This window comes from Emys orbicularis, chromosome 11, assembly GCF_028017835.1.
Source record: "Emys orbicularis isolate rEmyOrb1 chromosome 11, rEmyOrb1.hap1, whole genome shotgun sequence".
NCBI lineage: Eukaryota > Metazoa > Chordata > Testudines > Emydidae > Emys > Emys orbicularis.
In genome coordinates this window covers 56,525,025-56,539,822 of record NC_088693.1, presented here as the reverse complement: position 1 = coordinate 56,539,822, position 14,798 = coordinate 56,525,025, and the positions used below count along the sequence as shown (strand labels likewise).

The following is a 14,798-nucleotide window of genomic DNA, read 5'->3' as shown; positions in this document are numbered from 1 at the left end:
TAGAATTTCTATTGATAACTACTATTTCCAGGTCTCAATATAGCTATTTAAAAAAAAGAGAAAATTCCTGAAACACTAGTATTTGTGTGATAGGCATTATGCCATCATCAGATTATCCTAAGAATCCAAGTTAAAAGTCTGAATACAGAAGAGCATTCTATGCAGTCTATACAGCTGTTCCTTTTCCCAGACTTTGAACTCTGACCTCAAAACCAAGATAGAATATTAACAGGTTTCAGGAACAGTATCTAATAGACTACACTGCTAAGAACAGTCACAATTAGCATTTTTATCTCCAATAAATGGAACATTTTGGGAGGTTATTTAGTAGAGCACTAGGAATTCTGGCAAATGATTTTTCCGTGTCTTTAAACAAAGTTAACTTGTATAAAATAATTCTTAATTAAACTCTGTTTAAAAGCAAAGACTTAACAGCAAAATCTGCTTTCCATTTTTAATTTCTTCTTTAAAAGTTTTCTATTTTCCCAATTTATCACACAGAATCTGTTCTCTCCATTAATTATTAATGTTCATTGTTTCTCTTTGTAGAGATGTGATGGTCTCAAAACTGACATTAATAAAACTGACTGATCCTCCTCCCATTAATGTTAGCATGGAAACTCACATTTAAGGAAAGCAGGGTTGGGTTCTAGCCAGATTTATCATGTGATGAATGGGCTTTCTTTGCTGTCTCTTGTGGTTCTGATCTGAATCAGCATGGTGTGATGCACTGAAGTTCTAGATTCAACTTCTGAAACTTTTAATAGTTTTCCTGTTTTTGCGATAGTCTACTTTACAAAATAAAAGCTCCTATAAAGGCATGACAGCAGCAGTTCATGGTTTTTTGTCTCAGATCTGGGAAAGCGAGTGAGTCTGGCAAGCCTGCCCTCTGCTCTAACTCCCCATCTCTAGGGTTAGGTCACATAGGACACAGGAAATATTTCCTTAAAAACAGTTTTCTTTGCTGTTTAAAAACATAGCAGAGAAGCTGGACATCAGGACCTAAAACCTACAGCACTGTATGTTTGTGCAATGACATTTGAAAAACAAGCAGTGACTTTGTAGGAATTAGTCCAGTAATGCGGCATAGGATCAGCATTGTTGTGATTGTTATTATTGGAGTACAGTGGAGTGTGTCTTGGAGAAATGGATACCTGATGTGACTTTTTAAAATATTTGAGGTAATGATGGATACTATTATCCTGCTAGCAACAAATGAGGGGTTTACTGAACCTTGGTAGGGGCAAGAACAAAATGGAGTTAAGACTTGTGATAATTCTAAATATGAAGTAAAGGGTATTAGCATTCTCTGGACTGTTTATTAAAGAAGAAGGTAATTTACAAAGAAAGCCTGAAATGTAAGAAAACATTTTTCAGACTCAGAAGTTATTTGCCAGTTCTTGGGAATTACCAAAAGTTCAGATGCTCAGGATAATATTATTAGTAATTTTAGGAATGAAATTTGTTGCCTCTCTTCTTAGTGGTGGATAAAGCTTTTGGGGGAAAATCTACCCAACAATGCCTAATGCTACAATAGTTACTGATACAGATTTACTCTAAATTCACATAATTAAGAGAGTCCTGGGGGTCTAGGATTAAATCTCTTCTGCATAATTTTTCTGAAGAATTTTCCCTGTTGTAGCAGAGGACTCTCCAGTTGAAAGCAGAGAGACTGAACTTTCCAAACTAATCCACGATTGTTGGAAAGTCTGAATGTTGTTTAACTCAAACTGATGGCACAGCATTATTTTCAGGATCACAAACAAACTGAGTTTGGTATTAGAATTTACAACTCAGCTTCTTACCTTCTTTTCCTAGGAAATGTCCCTAAACTTCATTTTAAACACTTGAAATATCCTGCATGATATCATCCACATACACAATATTCAAGCATGACAAATAGCATCTTAGTATCAGAGCTGGTGGCAACCTTAACAAGCTCCATATTTTTTTAAAGGACTGATTTAATGATCACATGTATATTAAGAAGACAAATTTATTGCCCACACACCATAAACAGACAAACAAATTGCCAGTGGGATTAACAAAAGAGTCACTGTTCTCCTCTCCCATGACCACCCTGCCAAAAAGGACACGGGGGGGGGGGGGGTGATGAGAGGAAAAACATCTCCCCTACAGAGATTTCAGCAGCTTTACTTTGTAGTGACCTTTATTTCCCCTCACTGCTTACTGTAGTCCCTGAAAATGGGCAGGACAGACAGTCTACAAGCACCGGAAGGCAAATATAGTGCAAAAAACTGACATTGCTGTAATTAGTTTATTGTCACTAATTACTTAACCTAAGTTCTCATAATGCATTGGACCCAGGAGAAAGCGGGAACGTGGGAATGAGAGGAAAGCTTGAAATAGCTCATTTTATGTATGTATTTTTCTCTTTCTAATTTAAATTCTGTGGCCATCCCACTGTCATTCAATTCTGTTGTGAATTAAGCCCATGGCTGTTTTGTCGTGTGCAGCATTTCAATAAGGCTGGACTTTAAAAATGGTTAGTTTGCCTGTTACCTACCCAGCATTCACCATCTCCCCTTTTCTTGATCAGAGTTTAAACATTTAAAAGCTTAATATTATTTGTTTTTCCATTCCTTTATATGAGATGGGATGTACAAGTCCTATACAAAATCAGGCAGAGGCCCTGCCCCATGCTAGAGAAACCATTCAACCTGAAAGAGAGGATTCCCACCTGGTATCATTGAGGCAGGCATAGAAGCAGGAGGGAAGTGTGTGGGTAGGGGCCTTTCGAAGCATATCTATACCCAAGTATAAGCCCACCTGACTCCCTGGGCTAGTCCGTGCCACAACATCCATACTGCTATTTTTTTTTTTTTTTTTTTTAGTACAGCTAGCGTGTGTCTGTCTGCCTGGGCTGGGAATCATGCTTCCAACTGCAGCGAATACATACTCTCCAAAGGGAGGAGATACTCATTCCCTACTCCAGGGAGTAAGAGCCAGGAAGTTCTCAGACCAAACCCCAACCAAGATGCATGAAGACCCCGAGAAACAGACTGGTTGGTCACACCAGAGGTCTGTAGTATTTGACTCTCCTCTTAATTCAAGGAGGTCATGAAGCAAGGCAACTCCCAGATCAAGAGGCATTAGTAGCTTGGGGAAAGTTGACAGTTTCATCCCCTCCAGAGGGCTGTACTCCTCAACACAGAGTCTGTTAAGATTGCTTATTTTCCCCATCCAAGAAAAGTGTGCAAAGGCAAAACCATGGGTATGTGAAACAGTCACCAATATATAGCAGTGGCCATTTTAAATAAGGCTGCACATTCTGTCCTTCCACTTTACCACTTATCTTCCATTAGTAGTTACCTGGGTATAGACAACTAGGACCTTTACTCTCTTCTCCCCCTCAAAAAAAAAAAGTGTTGGGATTTCATCATTAAATAAAGGAAATGCTGAGTTTGGAACAGAAGCCCATTTATCTCGCTTTATTACAAGTGGACAAATTTCCTCAAAGTCCAGAATTACTCATTAAAGTGATATTCAACAGCTAGACCACCTTTTATATTGGGGGGCAGGTGCAAGGCATAAAATACTATGTCCCTGTGTTACCTTCCCTCCCAGATATTTCAGCACATTTTCTTTATACACATACATGCCTCACTGCATGTTATCCAGAAGTGGATTTGTATACAGCAAAAATAATTATGTTACTGTTTGGTATCTGGTGATTCCAAAAATAGTAATTTATTTTCTTCCTCCCCTATGTAAAGTCTCCTATGAAGGTATTTCCCACATAGGAAATGGTCTGAGCCATTATTAATTATTTTTATTATTATTTTATTGTGGATTTAGAGCTTTTAATAGCTGCTGAGTTGACACCTTTTATCCACAGAAGTAGCAGTGCAGACTTCTCACCTTGCCCTGTTACTGCCCAGCTCCTAAAGAAACAGTTTTTAGTCACCAGCAAAATATGCCATTTCCAGTGTTTTCTATTCATTAAAGTATAAGCAGATACAGAGCCACAAAGAGAATCTGAGGACATTTGTTGAAGACCTGGATTGGGTCAAAATGGACCTTTCCATGGGGGTACCAGCACTTATCTTGTGGCCTTATCAATTTCTGCAAAATGTAAGCTTTAACTGCTTTACAAAATTAGGTTTCTAGTTCTTATAGTTGTGAAAAAACTTTCTTTCTGAACATGAACCAATACAGTACTGAGTCTGCAGACCAACAGAATGTAACAGCTCTTAAGGCCAAATACCGAGTCCACCCCATCACTCATTGGAAACAGAAGATCCTAAACAATGTGCCCTTGCCATGGCTCCAGTGCAGAGTTTCAGCAACGGGGGCACAGAGACAGAACTGACCTCTCCCCATACAAGCAGCCCGTTGTGGGTAGGGTTTATGTACAGTGGCAGGGTACTGTGGAGAAACTTGCATTCCGACAGCTAATGCTGCAGCTGTTCTGTGATTTCATAGAGTCCACCAGACTAGGGCTGTCCATCTGGCACCTTTCATCAGTAGTAAATTCATTTAGTGTGGGATTTTCAAAAGCACCTAAGTGACTTAGGACCACTATTCTGTTCTATACTATATAGATTCATCCCAGTATCTAAGCACTTTCCAGCATTGCACTAAGCAACGTGACTAAGATCTGTCATGTGTTTGTTCTCTGATCCTCTCCCCGGGGGAGAAGTGTGTACAGTGGAGTGTGTTTGTTTTTAACTGTGTGTCTGTCTGTCTATAACAGGGGTAGGCAACCTATGGCATGCGTGCCGAAGGCGGCACACGAGCGGATTTTCAGTGGCACTCACACTGCCCGGGTCCTGGCCACCAGTCCGGGGGGCTCTGCATTTTAATTTAATTTTAAATGAAGCTTCTTAAACATTTTAAAAACCTTATTTACTTTCCATACAACAATAGTTTAGTTATATATTATAGACTTATAGAAAGAGACCTTCTAAAAATGCTAAAATGTATTACTGGCACGGGAAACCTTAACTTAGAGTGAATAAATGAAGACTCGGCACACCACTTCTGAAAGGTAGCCGACCCATGGTCTATAAGTTTGTTAGAGAAAGGAAGGGGAAAGAAAGAAAGTCCCATTGACTTTCAAGAGCAACATTAAAAAGATTGAAACTTGAATGTTAACACTATAGCAATATAGTTCTAAAGTAGAAACATTGACACTTGGAACTTCCAGTAAGATGGATTTATCATTTTGAATATCTTTAAACATTATAGTACATAATTCCTAATATATAACAATTTCTGAAGTGGAATTTACTCATCCAACTCTCTTTGCTTCTGCATTTACGTTTAACTGTGTGCATAAAAATAAAAGCCAATATGTTTTTTTAAATTTCAGGAACATGTGAGGGGAACAAAAATACACTGTGTAACCTGTGTCTCATACTTTCAGCATCCCTTGACAATCATGAGCCATAGGATTCATTACAGTCAGCTTATCTTGGCAGGCTGATAACAGGGCACTATTGTAGTAATTAGACAATCTGGGCAGCATGTGAACAAATAGAAAATAATTTCAAATGTTACATAGTGCAGGCAATCCTAGAAACTATTGGGCTGTCCTGGCTAAATCAAACTTCACATCAAAGATACTCTGCTGTGCCACAGAGAAATCATAAATGTCAACCACAAAAGATGTCTGTGAATTCACTACAAAGCTGAGACATCTTTTAAGATGATGTTAAATTGCCCTGAAAATTACTGGGGTGTTAAAATAAATACACACAACATTTAGTGTGAGTGAAATTGTACTCTCCGATGAAAAGCCCGAGTAAATGCAAAAGAAAAGATAAATTTCTCCACTCACAACCCACAGTCAGGGCATAGGTAACCCAGGCTCAGTTGGATTTCAGCTACTACTTTTATCCATAGATTCCCACTGTACTTAAACACAAATTGTCCTCTCTCCCCTGCGTGCTGCCATGTAAGTGGATCGCTGAAGAGCTGAGCTCCAGAGTGCACAGGTGGCTGTGAAGTTCAACTACATTTTGAGATTTGTGCAGCCCCTTGATGATTAGGGTCATTTCTCTTTTAAAGAAGAAAGAGAAGGCAGAAACACAGTGAGAAGGGATGAATTTCCTATTTTGAGTCCAATTGTTGTAAATTGTAGGAAAGCTCAGTTCTTACATTGGTGTGAATGCAGAGCATCTTCATTGAAGTCAGTGGAGTATCAGGAGGTAGCCGTGTTAGTCTGTATCCACAAAAACAACAAGGAGTCGTTAAGGTGCCACCGGACTCCTTGTTGTTTCCACTGTAACTGAAATTTACACTAGTGTAGCTGAGAACACCATTATTTGGTCCAGTGTATAATAATCAGAGTATGGAATAACAGATAATACGTGGCCTTTATTTCTTTTACAAGTATCTGAGCTAATTGATTTCTTCATGTAGTGAAACAACAGCCTGGAGTATATTCAATATGTGGGCAAAGGAAAATGCTTATAATGGAGAAAGAATGCTGAATAGTATAACTGTCTGATTTCTTTCAATCAGAGGAGTCCTGAATAATATAAAAATAGTATAATGGCATGTCTTAGCTCATCATGAAGAAAGATACCGTTGGAATTAAATCTCAGATGGATGTTTTAAATAAATTCAAGTTCAAATGTTTATCTGAACAGTGCTCTGAAAATGGCAATGTAGTGTTTTTGTTAACACCTCCTCCTGAAAGCATAAAATTGCTCTTCTGTAAAAGCAATTTTAAATGAACTCTATCCTGAATGAGAAATATCCTTCTTTTCCCCTTACCGCTGGGAGTTACGGTCATGCTAAAAGGCGATTAGAGTCAATCCCATTATCAGCTGCCATCTTTAAAAATACTGAGTTATGTATAAATTAATTGCATCAATAACTAATGGTATTCTAAGTTGGGTGCTCAATGTGTATCTTAGAAAATGCTGGTGGTTCTTCTAATACTTTTTGTTGTTGTTGTTCCACATAAGAACTTGGTAGTACACAGTAGCAAATACATTAGGACTTGTCTACGTGGTGCAGTAGTGCACATCAATGGGGTGTGAATTCTAATGCACACCAACGTGTGGCTCATTAACTGACCTGTGTAGACCCTACTGGCACACACTAAAAATTCCCTAGTGCGTGTTAATATAGACCCATTTCAAACAGTACTACATTAATGCACACTAGGGAACTTTTAGAGAACACCAGCAGGGTCTCCACAGGCCACTTAGTGCACAACATATTGGAGCACATTAGAATTGTGCACTGATGTGCACCACCACACTGCGTAGACAAGCCCATAGAGACCTTCATGCATAATAAAAATTGTTGCTCAGCCAACATCAGTCACAAAGCAGCCCCTGCCTACTAAGCCAGTGAGCACTCCTGAAAATTGTTTCAGAAGGATTCAAGTTCTCCAGCTATCTTTGGGAAGGTTAAAGTGCCATGATAATAGTTGGTTTTGGAATGTCACAGGGGAGAAAAAACAAATGACAATGTCTTAATATTCAAAGTTAATAATTACTGAATTCTCAGAGGTGAAAACTTATTAGAGGTGTTCACAATCACACACATACAAAATGCGTTTACATAGATGTGTGTGTATTTGTGTGCGTTGCATACAAAAAAAACCCTATATGAATGTTCAGGTTGCAAAGCTAAGTACTAAAAATTAGGAAATGCCAGAATTAAGGTTGTCTAGGAGTATACAGGCTTCTACGACATGAGCTAACTGTGAAACTGGCAGCAGTAGTAGGCTATTATCCTCTATGTGACTCAGCCACTAGAGGGTGATGAGACACAGATTTTTCCAGTGTGTTTAACAGCTATTTGACAGCAGAGGAATGTGGAGACTCAGGAATCCTGGATTCGATTCCAGGTTTTGGAGGGAGTGTGGTTTAGTGACCTATAGACCCTTCTGCCCCTGTTCCCACTACTCACTCTCTCTCTGATCCCCTCTGCATCTGTCCATCCCTACCCCCAATTTGCTCCTCACCTCTCTGTATTCCTTCAGGTCAGGTAGCTTCCTCTTCACTGCCTAGGCACCAGCAGCAGGAGCATGGAGAGAGAGAGAATCTTTCTACTGTCAGTCCTGGTGCCACAACAGACCCCAGCAGCCAGGAACAGTGATTAATTGCAGGAAAAGTCCTCCTCCCCACTGTCCAAACCACGGGATAGAGCATGCTCAGTTATTCTGTGGAGAAGGAGCATGCTCATTACAGTCGATACATAGGAGCTGTGAGAGTATCGGGAATGCTAGGAGCAGACAGAATTTTTGGAGAATGATATTGACCAACTCTAACAAGTCTCTATTCAGCATGTGTGAGCTGCACTTTTCAGAGGTTTATATCTTAAATTTTCATGGGGCAATAAAAGGAACATTCCTGCCACAAGGACACCCCATTTTCCACCCTAGTCAGCTAAATTTCAAGTCCCTGCTTCAACTTATGGCATTATTACAGCTTCTCAGTAAAAGGGTTTGTAAGAATTTTTGAACATGGGCAAGACAACATTTTCGCTAATCTCTGCCTCATAAATGGCTGAATTATTTTATCTACAACTTTCCAAAAAACTTCAGGCCAAGACAAGCACTGGCATGGAAAATTTCAGCCCAAATGGTTAAAGTTTGGCAAAATTAAAAGCAACTGAAAACAGGGCCTATACAAGCAAGTGTTAGGCAACTTTAATTATAGGTGATACTACCAACTCCTTCTATAACATATGTTGTGTGTGCGCATCATAAAATGTACAGTTACCCTGAAAGTCTAGATCAGGGGTCGGCAACGTTTGGCACGCGGCTCGCCAGGGTAAGCACCCTGGCGGGCCGGGCCAGTTTTATTTACCTGCTGACGCGGCAGGTTCGGCCGATCGCGGCCCCCACTGGCCGCGGTTCGCCGTCCCGGGCCAATGGGGGCGGCGAGAAGCCGCGGTCAGCACATCGCTCGCCCCGCGCCGCTTCCCACCTCCCCCATTGGCCCGGGACGGCGAACCGCGGCCAGTGGGGGCCACGATCGGCCGAACCTGCCGCGTCAGCAGGTAAATAAAACTGGCCCGGCCCGCCAGGTGCTTACCCTGGCGAGCTGCGTGCCAAACGTTGCCGACCCCTGGTCTAGATAATCAAAAGCAAGCTACAAATAAATGTTTGTAGCTCTAAAACACTCAAATTATCTGCTTTAACTTGCAGTGAAGGAAATCTGGCCACAAAGCAAGTTGTTTTCCTTCAGAGACCTGTTATGTGGAATTCAACTACCCAGACTCCAGAGGTGAGTAAAGATTATGTTCTTACTGAGTCAGTATAAGCAGATACTGTAGTTGAATATGGACAGAGATTGGTGGCTGCTGATTAACCTTTTGCATCAACAGTTTTAGGTAATGATTTTTAGTTTCATACAGAAGCAAACTAGGATTTGAAATCAGGGAATAAAGAGTGATAGAATGAGCCTTAACTATAGCAAGTTAGATGCAGGTTTCTAGAGGATATTAGCAGTTGTCTCAGTAATAGGTCACGTTGGGGTTTTTTAGTTTTGTTTTGTTTTTCCCCTTTTTGACTGGTTTGCATTTTATCTCAATTTTTCTCCAGCAATGCAGTTAGTTAATAAGTGAAGCAGTACCTGGATGAAAACAATATCTTGTATATAGCCTAAAATCTATTATTTAGACTGAAATATTGTTTCCAGAATTAATCACTTATCTGGTTGGATATCCTGTAGCTTGTTCCTTCAAGAACTTTGGCAAGCCTTTCAATGCACTGCAACCATACAAATTCTACTGGTATTCCACATCATAAAGAAAACTTCATTCTGATCTCAAAACTCATTGAGAAGAATATGCAAGTGATAGCATAATCTTTTGGTGAGCTGTGTGACAGGACATATGTTACCACATGAAAAAAAATGTGGTAACAATAAAAGGCCCAAGAATAGCCCCTACAGCAGCTGAACTTCAGCTGCTCCCTCTTCCATTTGGGGAACTCCCTCCTCGTAGCAGCACTATAAAAGGTACATTGAGCATTATACAACTGGTGGTAATAACTACACGCTGTCAAGGGCCAGAGTTGCACAAGCAATTATAGATATGCAGTGTAGTAAATTCTGCCATCCACACAGCCCCACCAGGGAAGGCAGGACAAACCCTTGTAAGACACTGCAGATATGTTCATCTGTATCCAGCCCCAAATTAGCAACTTCACAGATAAACATTTTTGTAATAGTATTGTGTGATATAATAAGGACATCTTCCCTTTGTCCATCTGTGTTGACAACTCCATTAGCCTCCCAGAATCTCAGGCTCACCACCTTGAAGTCATATTTGAACCCTCCCTGTCCTCTCCTCACATCCAAGCTGTCACCACATCCTGTACTAATCTCCCACTCCCTCTCTGTTCCTGGTTCATGTCCGGATTATCTCTTGCCTAGACTAGCATAACTTCCTCCTCTCAGACGTCCTCCCAGATCTGAAGAAGAGCTCTGTGTAAACTCAAAAGCTTGTCTCTCTCACCAACAGAAGTTGGTCCAATAAAAAAAGGTATTAACTCACCTCCCCTTCTTCCTCCTCTCTCTGACTTTCCTGCCTCTTGGCCCTCCCTTTCCAATCTAATAAATATGTACAGCTCAAATTGTTATCTCCAGTCATGTCACATTCTCTTCATCACATACTTGCATTTTTTTAATCCTTTCACTGCTTTCTTGGCTCTTTACTCAAAGTATGAACTCCTTGCCTTCAAGACTCTGTATGCTGTTGCCCTTGCCTACATCTCAGCAAGCTTCAACCTATTCCTCCTCTTAGATTTTGCCAGCACCTCAGGTTTTAATGCACCCTTTGTCTTTTGTCTCCAGCTTGTTGCTTTGCAACTTTTTTCACACTGCCCCTTTGCCTGGAACAGTTTCCTTCCTCCAACTGTCCTCAGTTATACTCTTCAAATCCTGTTATTTACTCTTCTCATGCCTGACATTAAACTCTTAATGATTTATCTCATTAAATTTTTTAAAATGACATCTTGTTAGTTCCAAATCAGTGTTAGCTGTTATCAAACCAAACTATGTGACTTTTCTGATGTTTTCCTTTCCCTGTGGTTTTTTTTTCTTTTCTGTATTATATATAAGTTGGATTTTAAATCTCCTCTCAGGGACCTTGTCTTCCTGTATATCTGTAATGCACCACACACACTACTACTAATTATTAATTATTATTATCTCCTCCACCACCTATATAGCAATTACAGAACAATTAAGACAGGTTCCCACTGTGAGAGGTTTAAAATCCAAGTAAACTATAGTTTGTTAAAAATAATCCATCTGAGTGACTGATCAATCTTGTAAGAGTGCTTGAAGTTCAAGACAGGAGACATTTGTACCCACCCGTTTAAATTCTCTGTTTCACCTAATCTTGTGACGATCAGCAGTTGGATGACCTTTACATCATTTGAGTTAAAGAACCATAAGGATAAGTTGTGCTGTAGCCATTCTTTTATTTCACTGTAATCTGAATTCCTTGACTTAAATATTAATGTACAGGAAGTCTGTAAATAAGGAATAGTTGATGTGTATCTACCTACTGTCATATGGGACCAGCGTATTTAAAACATAAAAGAGCTCAGTATCTAAATACACATGCCCTTTCTAGCACTGATGAATGTTTTGTTTCTCTAGCAGGAAATCTCAATGCACTGAGGTCATTTCAGTGTGGAATGAGTAAGTGGTTCAGTCTGGAGCTGAATAGCATTTTTTAAACTTTTCCTGTTTTTCCATTTATAACATGATTTTTGTCTAAATCTTAAACTTGACTAAAGAGACAAAATGTCATAAAGGATAAGTCATTTCAACAAAATGACCATGGTTTAGCAACCAAAAAATTCTTAACTCTATATACCTCCATTTAATGGATGAAATCCATATGCTTACTAATTCTGCCTGACTAATGTAGTCTGTCTCACAAGCTGTGTACTATGCAGATAGATTTCAGGTATAAACTCAGTTATTGAGATCTGAAGCATTCTCCATTTTTAACTTCTGCCCTAGAAACCCTTAATGAATAAATTCTCGTTACGATGATCCCTGCATGGGCTAGTTATAATCTGATATACGTGAGGTATTAAATGTTGGCAAATTAATGTTTCTTTTTGCTTAGCGAGACCTAGGTGACCTCCATGGTACTGAGGATTACTCTTTGACTTGTATTTTATTCCTGACTATGTCTCTTTTCTGATGGCTGTTGTGAAGTTTGCAAAATAAAATTCTGATGGAAACCATTTTTTGTTTGGGTCTAAACATTCCCCTAAAGCATTTGCAGCTCAAACATTGCAGCACATTATAGCACATGAGAGTCAGAAAGTGAAACTGACAAGGTTACTTCAGTCTAACTGGTTGAATGACACAAAGTAAATAAATAGCCTCAGTATTGCCTATCCCAACATTTAAATATAATGAGTAAGCTCCAGAAACCATGAGATTGGCTTAAAAATCATGAGATTTTAAAATCATAATTTTGAGGTTCTTTTTATTTGCTTTCTCATAGTGGAGTCTTTAGGGTTCACAAGCTTTAAGCTTTTCTCTGCAACTATAAGGGCTAGAAATGCACTTTATTTTTGTTTTCTAAGAAAGTTGAGATTGCCAGGTAATAACATGATTCTAGCAGCAGGGGCTTTAAGAAAAACACCAAATATCACAGCATTCATAATAAAAATCAGGAGTTGGCAACACTGTAAATATCAGCCCCTATCCTCCCTTCTACTGCGCAGGGTGTGGAAGCCTGACCCCAGGTAGCAGCTGGTATATGCAGCTTACTTTTCTCAGCGGCAAGCAGCAAGGATCTGCACTGTTTTGGGGGAAATGCCCCAAACTTATTCTGTGGCCCCACAAGCCCCCCGAAGAAAGCATTAATTAGGAACTGTCCATTTCCTCTCTCCTCCACTTCAGCCTTTATGATGGGATGGTAGAGTTTTGTCTGCCCCGTGATTTCCTTACTTTACCTAAAGAGGTATAATATTTCAATGGCCTCTTGGATTACAGGATCATATTATTTTAATGTTTTTCGTCTAATGATAGTTATAACATTTGTTTCCCTCAACAAATGGTTCAGAGGGCGGTGCAACTAAGTCAGAAAAGCAACCCTGAATGATAAAGCTCTGACACTGATCCATACACAAAGTTTTATTTGACTTTCTTCCTTCCTTTTGTGCAGGCCTCACCACCACCTCACTGAGGCAGCCAAACAAAATCTATTTCCCTTCTCTTTCTCCAGGGACCACTACTTCCCTTTAGTCTTAATGCGCAGTCTGTCATGTATCAACCACCTCCACATCCCTTTCCTTTAGCCAAAAGGGACAATATTTAATAGTTTCAGAAGGGGTGCAGGAAAAAGTTCAAACTGTATAAGAGAGAGTTAATGCTGTCTAATGGTCTGAGAATGGCTCAAGGGGTCAGGAACTCCTGTGTTCTCATCTTGGCTCTGACACTGACGTTGTGTGACCTTGGCCAACTCATTTAACGTATCCATGCCTCAGTTTCCTCACCTACAAAATGGAAATAATTATGCCTATTCACAGGGGTGAAATGAGAAATAGTTGGTTAATGTTTGTAAATGGCTCTGAATCAGTAAAGTGCTATGTAAATGCTAAATAATATAACAGCTACTTTCTGTTAACATGGGTCCTGTGCTTGCTCTAACCTTGGTCCTATACAGTGTCTTTCCTTGCCTTTTGATCTGAGGCAATTACTTTCTTCTTTCTCAAACTGAATAAATTATTTCTTAAGTTTTATTCTTTATTTATCATTTCTATATTCCAAAGGAGTTTGTAATGTAGGGCAGCTATATTCTGGAACAAGCCAAAAAATTCCTGTGGTGTCCCATAAATCTCCTCTGTAACTACTCCTTACATTAAATTCATATGTTTTAGGTGTGGAACCTTTTAAATCCTTTTAGCTGTTTATTCTGAATTCCAGGTTCTAACTCAGTTTTTTGCCTGTTCTATTTAACGCAGTGCTCAAACATCTCTTGTGTTTCAGAAAAAATCCACAAGACAGCTCAGAAGTGACGAGAAAGGCAAAGTCTCTAGCAGAAGTATTGGATTAGACACAGCTACGTCTCACCCTGCAGAAAGTGGGCATCCACCTGATGAGTTTCATCTGTCTCCTTCTAAACCATGTTGGATCAAGGAGGGATCTGCCCAATATGAAAGCTTCTCAGGATTCAATAGCAGCGACAGTGTGTTAAGGGAAATGGATGATGGACAGTTCGAGCAGGAAGATGGAGCCACTCAGGTCACGTGTATGTGACCAAGTAAGTAACTGTATTGGAGGGAACTGTAAATAATTAAAACAAATGTAAAGACTGAATTTACTACATTACTTTATATGCATTTGTATAATCCTTTAGTTTTCCCAGACTCGTGTTTATATATCTTTTGCTGCTTTCTAGAGTTATACGGTTAGCAAATAATACTACTACTGTAAAATACCTTGGTTTATGTCTGTTCTTAATGGAACATTGCATTTCTAGAACTCTGCTAACTTCATTGTTGATATTCTCAATGATGCTTATAAACAACAGGGAAGCAAACTTGGCTGATCAGATATGGCTTGTGGTCTAAGAGACAGTGGAGTGGGAAAACATAATGCTTTCCACAAGTAGAGGGAAATGGTATTTTTCTAAAAGAGTATCACAAATTTTGGAGGATTTAAAAAAATTAACTATAAAGTACTTGACTGTCCTTTTAAGTTTTAATTGCAATTTTCAGTTTATTTGCCTTGCCTAAATCCAGAATCTGTTAAACCTAGAAATGTCAGTGCTGCACTTTCAGTCTCAATGAGAGTACTGTAGCAGGATGTAACTAACACACAAAGCCACAT

The 14,798-nt window shown here is 39.5% G+C and overlaps 1 protein-coding gene across 1 annotated transcript in view; it reads left to right on the top strand.

Annotated features, from left to right (window-relative positions):
• Positions 1-14,225, top strand: part of RFTN2 (raftlin family member 2) — a 58,703-nt gene extending 44,478 nt beyond the window's left edge. The window contains exons 9-10 of the mRNA XM_065413834.1: positions 9,137-9,215; positions 13,956-14,225. Of these exons, the coding sequence (XP_065269906.1) occupies positions 9,137-9,215; positions 13,956-14,225 (349 nt within the window). The remainder of the gene's footprint in view (positions 1-9,136; positions 9,216-13,955) is intronic.
• The last annotated feature ends 573 nt before the right edge of the window (positions 14,226-14,798 follow it).